We start from the raw sequence: 23,983 nt of genomic DNA on the forward strand, positions 1-23,983 counted from the left end.
TCAGTGCGTCTCAGTGTCACCAGTTGCTCCTCTAGATCCAGGATCTGGGCTTCCACACATCTCGCACAACAATATGCATCCACAAACTGCTGTTCAAGGATTGCATACATTGTACAAGATGCACACTGGACTGCTTTTTCCAACATGGAGGCCATACTAGATTTGGGGATTGCAAAAATGAACAGTAAAAACCATCAAATATTTCAAAGAGGTCAAAAAAGCATGAATGATCCCTGAGACTCATGTCGATAAGTAGTAGAGTAGATCATGGTTTATGAGCACTGTACAGTGGGGATCAAAAGTTTGTATTAATGTGCATAAAGAAGCCAAGGAAAGATGGAAAAATCTCCAAAAAGCATCAAATTACAGATTAGACATTCTTATAATATGTCAACAAAAGTTAGATTTTATTTCCATCATTTACACTTACAAAATAACAGAAAAAAAAATGGCATCTGCAAAAGTTTGGGCACCCTGCAGAGTTAATATCTTGTACTGCCACCTCTGGCAAGTATCACAGCTTGTAAACGCTTTTTGTAGCCAGCCAAGAGTCTTTCAATTCTTGTTTGAGGTATGTTTGCCCATTCTTCCTTACAAAAGTCTTCCAGTTCTTTGAGATTTCTGAGCTGTCTGTCACGCACTGCTCTTTTAAGGTATATCCATAGATTTTCAATTATGTTGAGGTCAGGAGATTGTGAAGGCCATGGCAAAACCTTCAGTTTATGTCTCTTGATGTAATCCCCCGTGGATTTCGAGGTGTGTTTAGGATCATTATCCATTTGTAGAAGCCATCCTCTCTTTAACTTAAGCTTTTTCACAGATAGCATCAAGTTAGCATCCAAAATTTGCTGAAATTTTAATAAATCCATTCTTCCTTCTACTCGTGAGATGTTCCCTGTGACCCTGGCTGCAATACAACCCCAAAGCATGATTGATCCACCCCCATGCTTAACAGTTGGACAGAGGTTCTATTCATTAAATTCTGCTGCCTTTCTTCTCCAAACGTACCTTTGCTCATTCCGGACAAAAAGTAAAATTTTGACCTCATCGGTCCACAGAACTTATTTCCAAAATGCATCAGGCTTGTCTATATGTTCATTTGCAAAGTTCAAATGCTGATTTTTGTGGTGTGGAGGTAGAAGAGGTTTTCTTCTGATGACTCTTCCATGAAGACCATATTTGTACAAGTATCTCTTTATAGTGGAATAGTGTACCACAACTCCAGTGTCTGCCAGACCTTTCTGGAGGGATTGTGCAATCAAACGTGGGTTTTGAATGGTTTTTATCACAATCCTGCGAGCTGTTCTGTCTGATATATTTTTTTGGTCTTCCAGATCTTGCTTTAACTTCCACTGCTCCTGATGACTGCCATTTCTTAATTACATTCCGAACAGAGGATATTGACATCTGAAAAGTTTTTCTATCTTCTTATAGCATTCTTAAGCTTTGTGAGCGTCGACTATTTTCAGTTTCAGATTTCTAGAGAACTGCTTAGAAGAACCCATGGTGCTGATTGTTGGGGTAAGGTCTGGGCATTTAAAACCTTTGAGATTGACATCACCTGGTCTTCCCAGATGATGATTGAGAACAACCCATGACACTGGCAGGTCTCAGCTTTGCAAAGGGGGCAGTGCATGCTATAAATTCTGCAGGGTGCCCAAACTTTTGCAGATGCCATTTTTTAGTTTTCTGTTATTTTGAAAGTGTAAATGATGGAAATAAAATCTAACTTTTGTTGACATATTATAAGAATGTCTAATCTGTAATTTGATGCCTTTTGGAGATTTTTTTCCATCTTTGCTTGGCTTCTTTATGCACATTAATACACATTTTTACCTGGGGTGCCCAAACTTTTAATCCCCACTGTACATATAAGTGTGATCATGACTAGTAACGTAGATAAGTCCTGCTTACTTAAGCAGAAAATTCTGCCGATTGGTGTGGATAATAGAGATTGAAACCCTACTAATGATACAGTGATGGTCTTTCCTAAGGTGATCAAAAGAAAATTCAGGAGAACTTTTGATTTATTTATTTTTTTCCATTCCGTTTCACAAGTTTTTTTTGTTTTTGCAGAAAAAAGTTTGAATTTGCTTTTGATTACAAAGTTTAAAAAAAACATACTGTAACAGATCCATTGTGTGGTATAAGCGTGTCTTCTAAAAGAACAAAGTGAAGGTTACTTTTGATTTCTTTATGGCTCCTTTGTAGTTTTGCTTATCAGAAGACAAAAAGGCCAGTTAAAAGCTAGCTATGCAGTGCAGACACTGCTCAAATCAACACTTTGAAACCTAAGAGTAGGCACTATATTTGTTAGACTACCAGATGCATTTGAAGACCGACATCACATACCCAAGTAAAGGAACAAAACCACTATATCAGTGCAACTATTGTATGCCCTAACATTGTAGTCTTAAAAGACAGAATTTTATTCCATGCAACAATTATTGTATTGTTTGCACATAGTCCAGATCCATAGTCTGAAATCATGTACATTTAGAGGCTACCATATATTGATACGTACTCACAGCAAATACGAGAGACAGTCAGCCGGCACTGCTATCCTCTTACACAACACTTAACAGGAATATGCTCGAGCAGTATCAATATCAATCTACATGCCACAAGTGGTGCTCTATTGTTAAGAGTCCTCAGTCCAACAGAACAGTTTAAAAAAAAATACAATGGCACTCATCAAGGCTTTTGGGATCTTCATAACTTTTTGCAGGACACTAGACTGTTACCATGGAGACACAAGTCTTGTACAGTGACATCCCCCCCCACGACCTACGCATGTTGAAGGCAGCATCAACATACGATGCTTTTGCATGTCGGGGCCATCGCATAAACGGCTATCCGGCAGCGTGGTCCGGTGAGTCTCACTCACCTGTCTCCGGTGCTCCGGCCGTCTTCTTCGGGATCCCTTGCATCGCCGTCGCTCTCCTTCGTCGTCATCATGTCATCGCGCATGCCGTCCCGACATCCAATAGGAGCGGCGTGCGCAGCGACGTGATGACAGTGATGAATAGCGATGATCCCAGGCGGCAGAGACGGCCCGGAACGGTGGGGACACTACGGGGACGTGACGACAGCGATGGAGCGCGACATCCAGGGCAGCGGTGACAGTCCGGAGCGGCGGGACAGGCGAGTATAATTTCCTATATTTTACATTGCACGGATCCCTCAACATACGATGGTTTCAACTAACGATGGTTCGTTTGGAACGAATTACCATCGTATGTTGAGGGACCACTGTACACACAAAATGATAGGAAAGGTTTAATTAAGACTATTTGCAAAGTTTCTTAATTTTTCATTTTAGAACAAGTCAATGTACACATTGATAGCAATGTTAATGGATAAAGAGAAAATGATTTAAAAAAAAAAAAAAAAATTACATTGAAAACTGTCTACCCCCTACATAACAGGAGAGATATGGTGCAGCAGTGCCTGTTAATATTAGAAGATCTTGATCACCACATACTGTACATTGTAGACAGACTTACGAGTTAACACAAAGGACCAGTATATTTTTCCAAAGGTTCCTGGTTCCCACAACTTTCACAATGCAAACTTTTTTAGATCTCCTTGTAAGCTCTCTCTCCAGCTCTGCAACAACAAAACAGAAATGCTAATACAGATCTATCCATGTATCGTCACTACCTGAGAACTGAAGTACATAGGTTAAAGCCCAAGATCTGGCAGACTAATGGCAAACAATACTATGGTAAATACCTGAATAATGAGAGACATGCCTGGGCTATGCTTCAACCTATGCTAGGCGAGCTATATTCTTATCATTTATGTTTTTGGGAACATAAAGTACAGCCTGTGCTGATAGACATCACCCATTACCCCTCCTGTGCTTGCAGTATGAAAACTGGCCCTAGGCAGAGGGATGCCAACAATAAAATGTCTATTTAAAAAAAAAACTAAAAAAACTATTAACCACAGTGAAAAAAAATAAAAATAAAAGAAAATCATCGCTTCATGTTCTGCCTTTTTGTGAATCAAGGTAATGTGCTTAGCAGATGTTACTATCTATAGTACAGTTGAGTAACAATACTTACCAGGCATTACTCCTTTGATGTCACTTTCTGTGTTCACTCTGTTTTTGTGAATAGTTTGAAGAATTTGCTTCTTAGAAGCATCAAACTGCATTGTGGCCATTAACCACCTCAAAGATTCAGGAAAGATGCTGTAGACAAATGAGAACCATAGAGGGCACATTTGTATAAGCTTTTACATACATACATACATACAGAGACAACATAAAATGTACCCATGTAAACCAAATGTAGACCATGCTCACTGAATTTGTAACTCACTACACATAGAGTTGCTTGTGTGATACTGACTCTAGCACTGAATTAAATCTGATCATAGTAAAGAAATCCATATCCACCATTTAAATTAATATAGTCATCTCGATAGAATATATATATATCTATATCCAAAGAATACGGACCTGGCTTACAGGTGCAGGCTGCTGGGCTAAACATACAACAACAGGAGAATACAGCAGCACGCTGCTAGCACAAAGATATAGATAAAACATGAGTATAAAACTCATGTTTTATCTATATCTTTGTGCTAGCAGTGTGCTGCTGTATTCTCCTGTTGCTGTATATTTAGCCCAGCAGCCTGCACCTGTAAGCCAGGTCCTTATAATAGTTTGGAATCCAATAGTGCTGGCCAACTTATTCTTTGGTTGTATTACACATACGGGGGGAGTGACTACCTCCATGTTGGCTCTTGCACCCTACCCACCTCTATCAGGTGTATATAAGGTGTCTTGGATGTTTCAGATCCTGCAATGCCTGCTGAACTGTTCACACAGAGGCATATTCATAGTGTAGGGTCCGTCCCAAAATGAGGTCACCTTGCCGTGGTGGGACGGTCCAACCTATTTGGCCGCCAAATTTGCAAGCTAAGTACCTCACTGTTTCATAATTTCCTATTTTCATTTGTTGCACTACAGCTGTATAGCTTTTCATGTTTTATCTATACACTCATGTTTCATCTATATACTCATGTGTTATCTATATCTTTGTGCTAGCAGTGTGCTGCTGTATTCTCCTGTTGCTATATATATATATATATATATATATATATATAAAATCATTTTTTAAACAGACGCCAAAACACATTCTTTGTATTTTAGAATGTTTATTCTATTGTCTGTACAAGAGTGGCCATCTTGCCCAAGCAGCTACTTTGCGTTATTTTAAAGCATTTGTGGATATGCCGCAGCCAGGCTTTATCAATAGAAGAACCACAGCATCTTCAAAAGGCAAAATAAGCCCTTCGGCTGCCAGAACAATGGATTGCCCCAGCCCCCCGCCCAGTATAACATAAATTTGTATGTATTTAAAGTGTCCCTGTCATTTTTAACAAGACTTCAAAAAGCCCCTGACATCAGAATCCTGCTCCAAACATCTTTACCAGCCAAAGAATGAACCCTCAGTGTTTAAGTGTCTTCATTTAACAAAACTTTAGATATGTCACACAGATATGTAAAAATAATTTTATCAGTTGGAGTCTGGGTGTTCAGACCCGAACACATTATTAGCATGAGCAGGGAGAAGCAGACGGCTGTGCGCTTCACTCCCCAGCTCACTAGTATCTCTGCCCATTTGCAGGAGAAGGGCACCACGACGCCGTGGAGAACGTTCTGCTGCCGGCAACATCCTCCAGCATGACCGGTTTGGCGGTGGGTCAGTAACGGTGTGGCGTAGCATTTCTTTGGGGGGGCCCACAGCCCTTCATGTGCTTGCCAGAAGTAGCCTGACTGCAATTAGGTACCGAGATGAGATCCTCAGATCCCTTGTGAGGCCATATGCTGGTGCGGTTGGCCCTGGGTTCGTCCTAATGCAAGGCAATGCTAGACCTCATGTGGCTCGAGTGTGTCAGCAGTTCCTGCAAGAGGAAGGCATTGATGCTATGGACTGGCCCGCCCGTTCCCCAGACCTGAATCCGATTGAGCACATCTGGGACATCATGTCTCACTCCATCTACCAACGCCACGTTGCACCACAGACTGTCCAGGAGCATGCCCAGGCGTTGTAGGGAGGTCATACGGGCACGTGGAGGCCACACACACTACTGATCCTCATTTTTACTTGTTCTAAAGACATTACATCAAAGTTGGATGAGCCTGTAGTGTGGTTTTCCACTTTGATTTTGAGTGTGACTCCATATCCAGACCTCCATGGGTTGATAAATTTGATTTCCATTAATAATGTTTGTGTGATTTTGTTGTCAGCACATTCAATTATGTAAAGACGAAAGTATTTCACACGATTAGTTAATTCTTTCAGATCTAGGATGTGTTATCTTAGTGTTCCCTTTATTTTTTTGAGCAGTGTACATCTTATCCCCTATCCAAAGGATAGGGGACAAGATGTATGATTGCAGGGGTCCCCGTCATACAATGCTGGGGGCTGCACAGAGATCGTGGGGGTCCCCAGCGGGACCCAAGCGATCATTCATCTTATCCCCTAGCCTTTGGATAGCATATAAGATGTATAAAGCCAAAATACCCCTTGAAAGGTTCATACTATGTAGCACTATTTCAGGCAATTATATGACTGGTATCTGTCATTTTTCACCAGTTTTCTCTAAGCTCAGCTCCAGAGCTTGTGGAAGCTAGTTGCTGTAATATCTCTCCCATACACTGCACACAAAGAAGAGATGCACATACTTACTACCAGTAGGAAAGCATCAGAATAAATGGACAGATTATGACAGCCTGGAGAATCTGCCAGTCTCTGCAGAGAGCTGCCAAACCTGGCAGAAGGAACTGTCCGGCCATTCCAATAAAACTGGCCACCATTGTAATCATGAATCTGTGGCCTGGAGGGCATAGTTCTATTCCTGTAAGAGAAAACAACACAGACTTACATTCAGAAGTCAGGAGATACAACAGCACATAGTATGGCAGCTATACTGTGCTTAGAAAAAAAAAGCAATTGTTGTAGATTTATCTTGTGTCATAAAAAGAAATAACAGTACATGTGGCTATAAATTTGCTACAAGACTGTCTAACCCTGGCTTATGGCAATCTTTTCTTTATCTAGGCATATTTAGCCTAAAGCCCAACTGTATATACCTAGTAGCTACAAACAAGAGTACTTAGTTCTTTATATAGAAGAAATCTGAGCTCTATATAATAATATATATCACAGAATCATAATGTTCCCCAATGGCAACATATCTTGAGCTTTTATTACTGTACTTATTTTCCTTTTCACAAATACAATGCACCATCAAATTAAAAAAATATTCAAGTTGAAAACAACCTCGAAGTTCAATATTACATTCATTATGCATCTTATATTGATCGTTTCAGATGACAAAAACCTTGACTCCGCTCAGACGTCTTTTTGAAAGCCTGAGTATGTGCGCCATATCACCCAAGTGCATTAAAAGGTGCAGTTTTCTGCTCAAAGTTTGCACTTGAATGGTGTATAATCGAATTCTTCTCTAAGAGATGGCTCTCACCAACCTTTCCTTTCCCTCCATGCCAGAAGACACCAGCAAGGGTCAGGGATTGGCAGCCAACCTTCGCTAAAGCTTAGGCTTAGGGAAAGCGGGGGAGATTTATCAAAACCTGTCCAGAGGAAAATGTAAGAAGCAATCTGTTTGCTATGGGCAACTCTTTTCCTCTTGGTTTTGATAAATAGCGAGTCTAAGGCTATGTTCACACAGTGGAATGTCTGCACGGAAAATCTCCATGCCACATTCCACAGACAGCGGAGCACCAGCAGAACATGCCGCTACTAGGACCGCTAAAAAAAATGCGCTGTCTCATAGACTGCAATGTATTTCCTTGCGGAATCAGCAAAAACATGTTCAATGTTTTGGCAGACGATGGAATCAGGATTTTCGTGGCAAATGTTGCTGCCACGGAAATTCTGCTGTGTGGACAGAGCAGCAGAATCCCATTGAAATCAATGGGACTCTGCTACTGTAGAATGTCCATGTGGGAGATTAATGCGGAATTCTGCACATAAATTCTGCTATGTGAACATACCCGTACATGCCATACAATACTGCTTGGCGAAATAAGTAAGTAAAGTGACTTTCCTCCAGAAGGAAAAGAGCTTGCTTTCTAGTGCCAATTATTTAATGTAGCTTCCCTTTAAACCATAGCTGGACACCATAAAAAGCCTATAAAACATAACTTAGGATCGTCAGCCAAACCAGAATTTTCTCCAAAATAAAGAGTAGAAAACAGCTGTCTACAGATGGGTAATGCTTCCTTTTAGAGTATATTCTGGTTTGGCTGATTGTCCCTAGTCATGTTTCAAGGTATCAAATTTATTGACACAAATATGCTTAGAACAGGGTAAGGCTGGGTTCACATCACGTTTCCAGCCATACGGGACCACATAGGGCTGGAGCTAAAACCAGGCGCTCCCATATCCCTGCCGTATGCCGCCCATATGTAATTCATTTCAATGAGCCGACCGGAGTGAAATGCTGACTCCGGTCAGCCCATTATTTCCCCGTATGCTGTTTTCCACCTGACCTAAAACCGCGGTCGACGACGGTTTTAGGTGCGGTGGGAAAACTGCATACGGGGCAAAAATGAGCCGACCGGAGTAAGCGTTTCACTCCAGTCGGCTCATTGAAATGCATTCTGTACGGGCGGCATACGGCAACGATACGGGAGCACCCGGTTTTAGCTCCCCCCAGCCGTATGTGGTCCCGTATGGTTGAAAACGTGATGTGAACCCAGCCTTACCCTGTTCTTAGTATATTTGTGTCAATAAATTTGATACTTTTTACATCTGACTCCTTGTGAAATCAACTTGATCGAGCGGCACCAATGCAAGTTTTTCCTCTGCCTCAACTCCTGTCTGAACTGCCGAGCCCCTTGAGGACATCGACCCTGTACCGGTAGGCTGCAGTTCCTTATCACACATCTGTACCCCAACTTGGAGGGGTTATATGCATGAACCCAAGGTTCACCTAAGGTGATCACAATACCACCCCAGGGTATTTGAGGACCCATTGACCACACAGAGTTACATGAGGTGCTGCCCTCCGTTTTTTTCCTATCTTTCCTTATTCATGAACACTATCTAGGAAGATCTCATTAGCATCCTCCAAAATTGTGTTGCAGTATAAACAACCGTATTAATGAGAGCTTAATGGAAATCAGATGCTTGCTAATAGGAAGCCACTTAATACAGCTTCCCTCTTATTAGATGTGAGATTAAACAACAACAATGATAGAACGCAACATAACGTAGGTTACACAGAGTACTTCACATTGCAATGTATGTTCCCTACAGGACTGAAACTGGACTACAACTGCCCTTATAGTGAAGTCGTTGGGAATTGGCCTGTAGGAACCTGCGGAAGGCACTGTAGTAATAACAATACATTGTTAGTCACAAGTTCAATGTGAGACATCTACTTTTGTTCTGTACTAGCTGAGTACCCGGCGTTGCCCGGTTTTTCCTTCCTGATCTTTGTTGGGGAGGAAAATAAACAAAGGAGGAAGCTTTTGACTTCATATGCAGTCCTCATATATTGTTGTCATATCACAACCCCATAACCTGTCCTCCTATCCCGACCTCCTATCCCGACCCGTAATATGTGTACCAAGTATTGAAATAGCTCCAGCCGTACGGAAATTATATGGGAACATACATTTCCCATTGATTTGCATGGGACTTTAAACAAAAACCCTGACCCTCACAAATGGGGGTAGTTAAGGGTTAAATTAACTAACCTATATTTTAAGTGGACATATAAGTAACATGTGACCAAGTATTATCGAAATATCTCCAGCCGTTTGGAAGTTATGCAGTAACATATATTTCCCATTGACTTGCATGGGACTTAAAACATAAGCCCTGCCCCTGGCAAATGGGGGTGAGTAAGGGTTAAATTACCTATCCTATGTTTGTTGTTGACATATAAGTAACATGTGTGCCAAGTTTCATGTTAATATCTTTAGCCGTTTGAAAGTTTTTGTGGAACATACACACATACATACATATATACATACACACGTTGAGTTTTATATACATAGATAACCCTTCAATACATTTACATGAATTAAGGAACTAGGGATTGACAGATATTGATTTTTTAGAGGCGATACCGATAACCTGTGAACTTTCAGGCCGATAGCCGATAACTTATACTGATATTCCGTGCATTTTATTCCCCCCCCCCAAATATCCTTGGTAAAATGAGGGTGCGTGTGTGTGGGTATACCCTGATATACAGTTTCTGGCCCTGCAGAAGCCGCTGCAGATCAATGATCTAAAGCGGGCGCTGAGGACGTCACTCGTCATTAGGGCTGCAGCTAACGATTATTTTAATAATCGATTAGTTGTTGATTTTTTCATCGATTAATCGGAAAAAATGTCAAAATGCAAAAAAAAAAAAAAAAAAGGGATTCAGCTGATTCTACTTGAAAAATTATGTACAATGGCCATATTAAAAGTTTATAGGATGTGATGTGACCAAACAGCAGCAATTTTTGGAATTTTTTTTTTTATGTTTACGCCGGTTGCTGTCATTATTAATGATCCTGTATAGAAATCAGCGTAAATTTGATATTGCCACATGGGTAACTGTCTGAACTATTAAAATAAAATGTTAATGATTCACTAATATTTTTATAGTTCAGACAGTTAACCATACGGTAGAATCAAATATGTAAAAGAAAAAGTTAATTTACTTTTTTTGTATATCAATAGGAAAAGGGGGAGCTAATTTTTATTGGGGGAGCAGTTAATTTACATTTTTTGTTAGCACTCCTATACACATGGGGTATGTGCAGACTGCAGAGCATTGCTTTTACAGACCCTAGGGTGCAATGCTATGCAGTCTGCACATACCCCCCATGTGTATAGCAGTGTATGTACATTCCTATACAGATGGGGGTATGTGCAGAGCACTGAACCCTTGTTCCCCCCTTTAGACAGCAGGACCACCCCCTTTAGACAGCAGGGCCACCCCATGTAGACATTAGTAGCAGCCCCTCCAGTAGACGGCAGCCCCCACCTTTGTAGACAGCACTCACCTGCCCCGTTCTCCTGTCCGCATCATGTCGTCCTATGGAGGAGCATGTAACATACACATCACTCTGCTTCCTCTGTATCGTTACGCTGGGAAGGAGGTGGAGTGATATGTGTCACATGCTCCTCCATGGGACGGGATGCGGACGGGAGAATGGGAAAAGCAGGTATCGGTTTTGGTATCGGGGACACTGAACGAGTCCCCGATACCATGCAAATTGCTAGTATTGGCCCGATACTTCCATTCACTGCCACGGCCCGACATGTCACTGCTGCTGCTCTACTCCTAGCGCAATTAGGGTACAGAGAGAACAGCAGCAAAAAATAGACATGTCCCGGCGCTGCGCTAATTGCGCTAGGAGTAGAGCAGCAGCATGGACATGTCTGGCGGCAGTGGTGAATCAATGAAGCCTACATGCGGGACATGTCAGCTTCATTCATTCATTCACTGCCGCCGCGGACAACGAATCAGGCGATTATTCGATAACGGGATTCGTCGACAACACACAGCAACAGCGAAAGCCGCAGGAGCCAGAAGTAGCGTGGACCCCGGGAACAAGTAATTATAAAACCAGGGATGGGGGAGGCAATGGGGCAGCGGCGGCGGCAGCCTCTGGCCAGAGGATAGGCAGGGGAGGCAATCGGGAAGCGGTGGTGGTTGGACTCAGGACAGGCAGGGGGAGAGAAGCGGGCGGCGGTCTCTGGCCCCGCAAAAGCCACTGAAGTTCATTGATTTAAAGTGCCCGCATTAATCGGCATTATCGGCAAGGTAATTGCCGATACCTTAGAAAATCGTGAATATATATCTGCCAATAATATCGGCCAAACCGATAATCGGTCGATCCTTAGACAGAACAAGACTTAAAACAAAGCAGGATCTCTCCCAAGCTTCAAGCAATATATTGTTTGGTGAACTACACAAATTAGCACAGCGCCTGCCACTTTTTCAGGATTGGCCGCTGTGCCACACAAGTCTTCCCTAGAAAAGCTAAATGTAGGTGCCAAATGCAATATTCCATCTGCAATACAGAAACTGTGCAAAAATTGACATTCCGTTCCAATTGTGCTTATGCACTGATCATGTGTGGGGAGCAGTTCCTGGGGCCCTCTCACTGATGCAGCCTTTTATAAATGTGTAGGACCCCTTTATGTTCGTTACAACATACATATGATCATATTACTATAAAAAAACATGAGCAAACGTGTCTTCTCATACACAATGGAATACAGAGCTAAGCAAAGAATAGATTCCAATTAGAACATTCCAATAAAATGACGGTTTCTTTTACATGAAAACTGATTCATGTTTAGATAAAAGGATGCAGCATCTGTTGATTTCTGTCTTATTACTCTAATGCTAGACACAGCACATCACTGTCTCATCCTAGGAGGGAAAAATCATTTACCAGTTATAAATCTTTAAGTTGACAATACAACTATGAATTAAAAATGGCTACATCACTTTAGAATTGTAGTGCATCCATTATGTGAGCAATGGGCAAACCTAAAACAAACAATATTCCAAGAACTGTTCCATGGACTGCAATAAAATGGAAAAAACAAGAACGCGCTATTTTACAACCCAGATCCTGAGGGCAGTGCACCCGTTCTAAGAATGCATCTTTCCTATAATAGGGCACAACAGAAGGTTCATGAACTTTAACAGGCAGTACATTTTATAGCTTCTAAGACAGTTCTAGGTGCCTCACAGAATGGAACACAAATAGCACCTAATGACTGCAACCTGGACTCATTTTGTAGACATTACATGCTCATACAAAAAGTGTCCTTTACAGTAACCTAAAAACTGAATTTGTAGTGTGTCTGTATTAAAGGGAAACTCCAGCAAGAGCTGACATTGTAACTATGTCCTATGATCTGTCTAATGGACATGTCCACTATATCATCAAAACCAAGCAGAAGCAAAGAAGGATCAGCAACTCACCAAATTCACATCTTCCAACTTCTCTATTAGATGTAATACTCTCATAAATTCATAGGGAGGGGACAGGATACCAAGAGACGACACGCTCCGTTTCGCACTATTCTGTGCTTCATCCGGCCATATGGCCGAATGAAGCACTGAATAGTGCGAAACGGAGCTTGTCGCCTCTTGGTATCCCCCACTGTGTATGTCCCCTCCCTATGAATTTATGTGAGTATTACATCTAATAAAGAAGTTGGAAGACATGAATTTGGCGAGTTGCCGGTCCTTCTTTGTTTCTGCTTGTTATGATGAATGCATTACTGTGTTAACCAGAGCACCGCCACACGTCCGAATCGCAGTGTATACCCACCTCCCCCATCCATCTCATCCCTACCCCTAAGTGCCGGACTATCTTGTATTTTTTACTCCATGTCCACTATATACTAAGCTAAGCCCAAACATGCTGCCTAGGTGTAGAATGTATGACTACAATAGGGATCAGTGGTAGTGGTTGGTGGGCCATGTGTCTCATTGACCTTTGTGTCAACAAGCCACTCCACCATGGCCATTTAGGTACAAGCTTAGGGTATGAAGGGAAGTCCAGTTAGTGATATAATGTAAGAAGCTAGTGGCATATAGTGGGAAAGCACCAGCACTTCCACCCTTCATACTCTCCAGGTCTCAAATTAGCCTCTGGATATAATGATTTTTTTTGTCCCTCACAGCATCAGGAAGGAATGTAAAGGGTGAAATGTTGAGTAAAGCTCCGGTATGGGTTTCGCTGATGTGCTAAGTAAATGAAGAATGAATTAATTGTGTGATTAAGTGTCAATTAGTGTCAACACTTCGCCTGTTAGAGAATCAGCGAGGATGAAGGAAGTTTGTGAATTTGCTGGTGCTTAAAACAACTGAAGCCTAAGCTACGTGGGAGATTTTTAAAATTAAAAGCATCACACATTTTAGGGGGGAAAAAAGGAGGAAAAAAACCCTACATCTATAGGCTAGTAGATAGCTTTCAAAATGTGAAGCTGCACTAGAAAAATTCTTGATTTTATTGTGACAAAAGTGTAAGGTAACGCAAGGTTAGCCGTGTATATGTAATAATCTATGTAATAAAGTTCATGGAAAATGCAATTTCTAAACGAAATGTGCGAATGCAGACAGCGTGTGATGTGTTGGGACAATAAGCACAGCCAGGGTTTATATCAGCTCATTAGAAATGTGTCAAGCATTTCCAAGACAATTTTGAAGGTTCATCAGAGGAAATGGAGAGCGTCCTCTGTTAAACAAGTCTTGCTGTGTTTCTATCATCTCGTACCAAGAAAAGCTGATTCCCCGCTCATGTCTGCACCAGGCACCTGCTCTATTCCCAAGATAAATACAGATCCCGCATTGTCAGAGTCATTAGTGAGGGTCAGGGAAGTGGGCTCCGATCAACAGCCCTTCTCATACAATGACAATTTCCTCAGGTTTATTAGGTTTACAAGGGAAGACAAGGCGCTAACATTTTGTAACTTATTTTTATGTATCCTATTACTGGTAAATATTTTGGAACATTTCCTTACTAACATCTGTTGAGTATACGCATATTTATATACATACAGTGGGGCAAAAGTATTTAGTCAGCCACCAATTGTGCAAGTTCTCCCACTTAAAAAGATGAGCGAGGCCTGTAATTTTCATCATAGCTATACCTCAACTATGAGAGACATAATGACAAAAATAATCCATAAAATCACATTAAAAATCAGACAAAGAATTTATTTGCAAATTATGGTGGATTATTTGGTCACCTACAAACAAGCAAGATTTCTGGCTCTCACAGACCTGTAACTTCTTCTTTAAGAGTCTCCTCTGTCCTTCACTCATTACCTGTATTAATGGCACCTGTTTGAACTTGTCATCAGTATAAAAGACACCTGTCCACAACCTCAAACAGTCACACTCCATACTCCACTATGGCCAAGACCAAAGAGCTGTCGAAGGGGCTCCATGCAAAATCTCACCCTGTGGTGGCAAAATTATCACAACAACAGTGAACAAAAATCTCAGAACCACATGGGGCGACCTAGTGAATGACCTGCAGAAAGCTGGGACCAAAGTGACAAAGGCTACCATCAGTAACACACCAGAGACTCAAATCATGCAGTGCCAGACGTGTCCCCCTGCTTAAGCAAGTACATGTCCGGGCCCATCTGAAGTTTGCTAGAGAGCATTTAGATGATCCAGAAGAGTATTGGGAGAATGTCAGATGAAACCAAAGTAGAACTTTCTGGTTAAAACTCAATTCGTCGTATTTGGAGGAGAAAGAATGCTGAGTTGCATCCAAACAACACCATACCTACTGTGAAGCATGGGGGGTGGAAACATCATGCTTTGGGGCTGTTTTTCTGCAAAGAAACCAGGACGACTGATTCATGTAAAGGAAAGAATGAATGGGGCCATGCATAGTGAGATTTTGAGTGAAAACCTCCTTCCATCAGCAAGGGCATTGAAAATGAAATGTGGCTGGTCTTTCAGCATGACAATGATCCCAAACATACCACCCGGGCAACAAAGAAGTGGCTTCGCAAGAAGCATTTCAAGGTCCTGTAGTGGCCTAGCCAGTCTCCAGATCTCAACCTCATACAATACCTTTGGAGGGAGTTGAAAGTCCATGTTGCCCAGCAGCAGCCTCAAAACATCACTGCTCTAGAGGAGATCTGCAAGGAGGAATGGGCCAAAATACCAGCAACAGTGTGTGAAAACCTTGTGAAGACTTTCAGAAAACATTTGACCCCTGTCATTGCCAACAAAGGGTATATAAAAGTATTGAGATGAACTTTTGTTATTGACCAAATACTTATTTTCCACCATAATTTGAAAAACAATTCTTTAAAAATCAGACAATATGTGATTTTATAGTTTTTTTTTCTCCCTTGTGGTGTTTCTCATAGTTGAGGTATACCTAGGATGAAAATTACAGGCATTTCTCATCTTTTTAAGTGGGAGAACTAAATACTAAACTAAATACTTATTTGCCCCACTGAATATACCGTACATTTTTTAACCACCATCACTACATTTAAAGGTGAGAGCTACTTAAAGGAGTACTCCGGCCCCAAGACATCTTATCCCCTATCCAAAAGATAGGGGATAAGATGTCTGATTGCGGGGGTCCCACCGCTGGGGACCTCTGCAATCTTGCATGCAGCACCCACCTGTGGGAGCTGTATGCAGCACTGCAGCCTCCAAGTCTGCCGGGTCACGACTAGGGGGCCGGAGTATCATGATGTCACGACTCCGCCCCCGTGTGACATCACACCCCGCCCCCGCAATGCAAGTCTATAGGTAACAAGGAAGTGCAGGCTTGGGAAACTCAAATCCCCCAAGAGTCCTGTTGTGTTGTCAACAGGATACAGACACAACTAAGAGCAGCCTTGTGGAAGTAGGAGTAGTTCAACATGTAAAGAAATTAGTGAAGCTTGTATGGAGGCAGATCTATATCTGTGCTATGTGTATCTAAGCCTATTTGCTTACATGCATGTTTAATTAGGTCTTGCAATCTTTTATGATGACAATATACAATCTAAAAAACTAAAACAAAAAGAGATAATAATAACAACAAGAATGAAAATAAATAACACTCTGCCGGACATAGGTTATAAAGAAACACACTGACCATCTTTATCCTCTCTAGTCACATAAAAAAAAAATAGGATTTTGAAAATATAAATCACACACATACTTCCTACGTAAATTTCCAAAACGCAGCTGACCTCCTCTGCACAATACTAACCACTTCGGTATTTTAGTCTTCCAATTTTCTTCCCAGGAAAGACATTTCTTTGAATTGCACAGCACCAGCCTATAATTCACTGCACCATTTATGACTCTGGAAAGTAAAAAACAACTCCAGAATAGAAGGTAACAAGCCCCAATGTTAAGTGGCTGCTAATGGCATTTCCTTTTTTAATGCAGACTTACTGTTTACTGTTCGTATTAAAAAAATAATAATAATAATTTTAAAAAATTAAAGAGAAATCTTGAACAACCACACCTCATCTTGTGGGCAAGAGAGACCCGGGGGCACTGCTAAGTTTTACCATGAGGGCCAAGCTGTAGAAATGCAATTGGAAGACCCTTTTCCATCATCTTAACATGGCAAATGTAAAACCATTACAGATATTTCAGAGCTATATTTACGAAATAGCTACTTATAAGCAAAGCTTTGTATGAAATAACAACGTCTATAAGTCCCACCTCCATGAAACTATGTACAGATCTCTCATATCCAAGTCAGAAACAGCGTAGATCATATTAAAGGGGTACTCCAACCCTCGACTTCTTATCCCCTATCCAAAGGATAGGGGATAAGATGTCTGATCGCGGGGGTCCCGCCGCTGGGGACCCCCGCAATATAGCATGCGGCACCCACCTGTTACTGCTCCGGAAGCACTGGAGGGTCTGGCTCCCGACCATGGGAACGGAAGATCGAGCCAGACCCTCCAGCGCTTCCGGAGCAGTAACAGGAGGGTGCTGCATGCTATATTGCGGGGGTCCCCAGCGGCGGGACCCCCGTGATCAGACATCTTATCCCCTATCCTTTGGATAGGGGATAAGATGTCTAGGGGTGGAGTATCCCTTTAAATACTGTTCTGGACTACATTATGACATCGGAAGTTTCTGGTTATTTATCACATAGCTATCAAATTAAATGACTTCAAGTCCTTTTGATCAATTTGGTTTTCATATACTTGTGTTTATTGCACCGCCAATTACCAATATCCTGAGTGTAAGAAAAAGAAACGGTATGTGGAAAATGTATGATGCAGGGTTTACAATGAATGGAGAATCCTGACAACTGGTAGCAGACGACGACTGCCTTACAGCTTGTGGAACATATGCTACTTAGCATATGCTCCAGGCCTGTGGACACACAGATATTGATATCCTTGTCATAGCAGACTAAGAACGTATTACATTACACCCAGGCTCATTCACTCCACACTTTCCTATAATATACAAACAACTACTTCTTAATCTGCGAAAAGCTTTGACCTCATGATGGTTCAGACTGATTATCAGCATAGGATCAATTACATTGTGGGATAGTCGGCAATTCCCAATGGAACAAAGTCACTATCGCACCACGTGGAAAGACAACAAAAAAAGATGGTTAAAGTGTACCCAACATTTAAAAAGACTGGTGACATGTCAAAAGTTTTGATCAGCCAGAGAATGCCAGAGACAATGGGGGGGGGATTTATCAAAGTTGTCTATTTCCCGCATCAATATAGACCAACCTACAGAGCATAAGACCGGTCTATTGTCCGCTTAATTTATCAAAAGTCGCACAACTCTTGATAAATTCTGTGCATGGACATTGGGATCTATGGTTGTAGACTGCATTTAAACCTGCTTCAGTATGGTTTGAAATTTCAGCGTACTTTTGGCCAATGCGGGGGCGTGGCTATGCAGCAGTGGGTGGATAGCATCATTTCAGTAAATCCCTTTCACCCTGCTATCCTTCCACCCTCTGCAGCATAGCCACACACCCCTGGAGACCATATGACTTAAGGCATATTGGCCCTGATTCACTATTGTAAACCCAAAATGTTTTCTCTGGGTTGTGCACCAGATTCTGGCGCATTGTACCAGAAATTCTGTCTGCTCCAGAATTGAAAAAAACCCTGACCAACTCTCCATTTTAATGAGAAATCCCCAAAAAGGGGCGTGGCAGTCAGAAAAGGGGACGTGGCTACCGAAAGGGGCATGTCCCTGACATTTTCACAAAAAAAAAAAAGAAAAACAACATATTTACTAAGGTTTCCACACAAATGTGGTGGATTTGAGCTGAGGAAAACCCTACAGATCAGAGCAAAATGTAGTGAAACATTAGTAAATACCGTAGAAAACTATACTCCAAATCAGGGCCATTGTCTCCGGCCACATGGAATGCTGGGAAAGGTCAGAGAAAACAGTAAAATAAAATAAAACAAAATGGGGCATGGAGGTAATAGAAGCATACACAGTATTATAATTTGGCATCATGGGCTCAAAGGCTAAAGAAAAAAAAAAATCCTGGAATCCTACTTTAAAAAAAACGTTGCCAGAATCTTGCACCAGAATTCTGGCATACTTGTGGCGCACAGTGTGGTATATTAAGCCACGCCCCTTGTCAATCTAATTTTGTTGAATGTTGGGTAAAAGTGTGTAAAGAGAGTTTATAGATTACAATAAATATGCTGCAAGTCCCATAAGTCCTAATATATAGATTACACGATTGAATTTGAACAGCATCCCATCCAGGTGTCTCAGTACAAAAAACACTTTCACGCTTTAATTTCAATAATAAAGAACGGCCATACTTTGAGTGTTAAAAAGTTGGCAGTGCAGATATAGAATATGTTTAAATCTGTTAAATATACAGATATAGAATGAAAACATTTTTTTTTAAACATCTTTTATACAAGCATACTTTGCATGTATTACGCCCACTTTCCCCAGTCCATAATATGGAGCTAATGTTAATCTCTGGGGATATTCATGTGGCTGTATAAAACATATGCATATTTTAAACACGCAGCTTGTGCTGCTTTCACCTCTTTTGTGGACGGAATTTACCCACTGAAGTCTATGGAGAGAGGTTAAAATACAGGTAAATCCGTATTTGATCACTATTGCATGTGTAAGTAGGTTGTATTTTCAATTGTTTTATCATCCGCATTTCAAAGTGTAATTCATTCAATGTCCTGTCTAGAAGACAGCACTTCAATAGTTACTGTAAAAAAACTAAAACAAAAAAAAAAAGTCTAAATAATAGACACAATCTGTAACATGTCCATACAAGCTTTAGTGTATGGAAACGGGAAAAAATAAAAAAATAAAAATTTAAGAACAAACTCCCAGCACATCACAAAATAATAAGCAACTGAATCACATTCAGCCAATGAAATTCATGTAACTATGTCCTTCTCTGCCCCAAAGAAGAGGAAACAACCCAACGCACAGACTCAGATGTGCTGAAATATCTTTAGCTGCAATTGTCCGGTTGTCAAGATGCGATACATTATGTCAGGTCATAAATAGAAAAATATAGAACTGCAAAAAGCGCTGGTCAATTTTCTTTTTTATACCCATTTTTCTTTTTTATACCCCAAAAAAAAAAGGTCTGCATCCAGTGTGCGGGCATGGGAAAGGATGGTCAATCTCAATGCATCATTTAGACTCATCAGTGAGATCCTGCCAGGGAAGAAACCATGTGAACACCCAGCATGCAAGCTGTTCATCTATGTCCTTTTATCCAGCTATAACAATAGATCTGAAACATTTCAACTCAATTACACTGGTGTCATCAACTGAGCCCGTTAACCTCTTGACAAAGTCACTTAGGTGACAACACATGTTGAGGGGACTGAGCAGTAGATTTTTTATATAGTGCATCTATCCGGTCATGGATCATGTCCTGCAGACACGAGGGCAATATTGACCGTTGACTCAGAGGCCAGTGGGCCAAGTGCAATGACCAAGATAGACGTAAATCACAGGACCAAGATAGACGTAAATCACATGTATAATAAAGTTTGAGCACAATTTTAGTATATGACCTTATAGTTTTCTACTGATTATCAACCCTCCATATACTTGTCTTCCTTTTTCTGTTGTGAAACAACTGAGCCTAAAGGACAAGGCTGTGTATGCCCCTCTTCTGCTGAATTACTAGGCATCAATCAGCTTGTGGTCTTCATTGGAGTAATATGTAGTCCTGGCATAGCTGACATAACCTCACACATTTCACTGTGACTGAAGACTGAAAGATTCAATATTTAGAATTTTTGGAATAGCACCCTACCCAGACCAATTTTACAGACAGTATTCCAGATATCTTGGTGAAACCCAAAAAACCCCATTCAGAAGTCTATTGGGTCTGTGTTCACATCAGTATTTTGACTTCTGTTTATAAGAGTCTAGTAAATAACTTCCTACACCATGGCAGTTACACATCAAAAGTCAGTAAAATAAATGTGATACCCAAATCAAGCTGCAAATTTAAAAGGGTATTCTGGCCAAAGACATCTTATCCGCTTTCAAAAGCATAAAGGATAAGATGTTTGATCGCGGAGGGCCCACCTCTAGGACCACCGCGATATCCGTGCAGCACCCGCATTATATGTAGGGCTGCTGCTCCAGTCTCGGAAACATACGCCACGCTCCCCTTGTGATGTCATGGCACACCCCCTCCATTCATGTTTATGGGAGGGGGCGTGAGAACAGTCACACCCCTTCCCATAGACATGAATGGAGGGGGCGTGGCATGATGTCACATATCCGGTTCCGAGACTGGAGCAGCAGCCCGGCATAGAATGCGAGTGCTTCACGGAAATAGTGGGGGGGTCCCACCAGCGGGCCCCCCCCCCCCCCCGCATTCAGACATCTTATCCATTATCCTTTGGATAGGGGATAAGATGTCTTTGGCCAGAATAACCCTTTAACTTTTGTTCTAGACTACAATGACCTTACACACACACTGGCTCCAGGACCCCACAGGTGAGCAGCACAGCATTTCATTAGCTGTTCTCCTCAGGTCTATGCAATGTCACAGAGCTGTCCTCACCTGTCAAGTCCTGGGGCTGGTGTGAGATGCCCCCCAAGACCTAATAGGTTCCCTTCAATATAACAATTCGAAAGAATCTTTTTTTTATAACTGTATTGTGTCATTCTTCTGTTCTACCTACTGGAAGTTTAGAAATAAATTGACAACTAGGTGTTACTATTCCCCCTTTTCAAGTGGTGTGTCTTTGCAAAGTCTGACACTGTCAGCAGTGAACAATTTCACATGGTATAAGAACACATGCCCAACATGTAACAAACAGTTGTCAATTTATTCTGACATTTCCACAAGGGAGAGAAACACAACACCAATCTAAGAAAAGAGTTCCCCCAATTGTTAGTTAATAGGGAAATAACTTTACAGACAAGAGAGGTGGCTGGTCATCTGTAAAGGAGGTAAATTAGCCCCTGAATGCAGACTGCTGTACATGTACTGTAACTGCATTCTAACACACAATGAAGCGAGCTCATGCTGATGTTGGTCATTTAGCCCCTTAAATGCTGCAATCAATAGTAATCACAGCATTTCAAAGGCTAAATGACAGGTCCTGTTTCCATTAGATGACTAATTGGTACCGTCTGCAATGTGGTGTCGGGGTATCGAGCGGTTACTATGGCACCCAGAAGCCTATGTGCTTGCTATAGTAATTCTGCTGATACACTGATCAGTATAAGCAATTACAAAAAAAAAATAATAATATATATATAAAATAAATAATTATCTTTCTATCTATATATAAAATCAAAATTTATGGCACCCTTTTTTCCATAAAAAAAAAAAAAATTATTGTAAAGTTTACTGTAAAGTGTGCAATGTAAAAACAAAAGCCCCCAAAACCTACAGCACAGACTTCTTTTTTAGTTTTATTTTATAATATATATATTTTATATACATACACACACATAAATATATTGAATATTTATTTTTAATGATTTTGGAAGGTGTCATTAAAAAGTACATTTGGTCCCACACAAAAAAAAACAAGCCCTAAAAGGAAAAAACAAACCCAAAAATATTTGGCCCATCATTATGGGGTTAAATCTATTAATATTATAATTGTTGCAGTTTCATACCTAGAGAGTGCAGCTCTAAATTACTTGCGTATAAGGAGAACTATTAAATAAAGGATTTACTGCTAGGGTAAGGAGAAGTCGACGCTAAACATAGCGTGTATTTGCTTGTGACCGGAATATCGGATTCTCCCAATAAGCCACAGCACCCTGGAATCTCTGCTTAGGCTTTCAGTCCGTGAATCATGAGATATGACTCTTGTAATGAATAGCTTTGAACTGCAAAAGAGACTTCCTGTAACATGGTACAAATGAGCCTCAGATCTGCGACATGCCACTACCTCATCCTGCAAGCCAGGAAATCTCCTCTTCCCGACTGTTGCAGATTTCGGCAGCTTTCTATAGATTGGTATGAAAGAGGCATTCATTAAATAGGACTAAGCCTCTGAGGATATTAAAAACAATGGTGCATCCTTCCTTCTCCGTCCTCTTCCCCTATATTCTTCTGTGCACTGGTAAAGTCATTAACCATATGTATCATGGGGCTGCAGAACTGCTACTGAGGAAGATGTGCCTGAACTTGTCACCAGACTAATAGCTAGTCTCTAGGGGGGATTTTAGCAACCGCTTTAGAGCCTTTATTTGGTGTAGAAAAGTCGCAGAAAGGTCTCTGTTGCACAAAATTTATGTTTTAGCGATTTTGGCTAAAATGACTTTGGTACACACTTAATTTTTCACTTTGCAGTGGTTGCTGATTTATGAAGTGCGACTTCTCTTAAAAAAAAAAAAGAATGAAAAAAAAAGTCCCAAGTTCGTCACACAGCCCCTAATTTGCCTACATCAGCCCAGACCTGGCTTACAAAACTGTCTGTGGAGAGCATTTAAAAAAAAAATTAATAAATAATAAAATCAGACATTTGTTGTGCAATGTGGTAAAAAGTAGAAAAGGAGGAATCATACAAAGTGATGTATTGTTTTATTTTCTTTGCTTACGCGCACCAATTTTTTTTTTTTTTTAAATCAACTGGTGCCAGAAAGTTAAACAGATTTGTAAATTACTTTTATTAAAAATTCTTAATCCTTCCAGTACTTATTAGTGGCTGTATACTACAGAGGAAATTCTTTTCTTTTGGGATTTCTTTTTTGTTAAAACCACAGTGCTCTCTGCTGACACATCTGTCCATTTTAGGAACTTTGCTATGGGGATTTTCTCCTGCTCTTGACATGGACAGAGAGCACTGTGGTTGTGACAGAAAAGAAATCCAAAAAGAAAAGAATTTCCTCTGTAGTATAAAGCCACTAATAAGTACTGGAATGATTAAGATTTTTTAATAGAAGTAATTTACAAATCTGTTTATTTTTTTTTTTTTTATCAACTGATGCTAGAAAGTTAGTTTTCCACAGGAGT

General features: G+C 40.9%; 1 protein-coding gene across 1 annotated transcript in view; it reads right to left on the reverse strand.

Moving 5' to 3' along the window:
• SLC22A23 (solute carrier family 22 member 23) overlaps window positions 1-23,983 on the reverse strand; it is a 142,305-nt gene that overhangs the window by 26,008 nt on the left and 92,314 nt on the right. The window contains exons 4-6 of the mRNA XM_056521066.1: window positions 6,708-6,876; window positions 4,071-4,198; window positions 3,507-3,609 (exon numbers count right to left, since the gene is read on the reverse strand). Coding sequence (XP_056377041.1) covers window positions 3,507-3,609; window positions 4,071-4,198; window positions 6,708-6,876 — 400 coding nt within the window. The remainder of the gene's footprint in view (window positions 1-3,506; window positions 3,610-4,070; window positions 4,199-6,707; window positions 6,877-23,983) is intronic.

The sequence above is a fragment of the Hyla sarda genome, chromosome 5 (genome assembly GCF_029499605.1).
Source record: "Hyla sarda isolate aHylSar1 chromosome 5, aHylSar1.hap1, whole genome shotgun sequence".
NCBI classification, from domain to species: Eukaryota; Metazoa; Chordata; class Amphibia; order Anura; family Hylidae; genus Hyla; species Hyla sarda.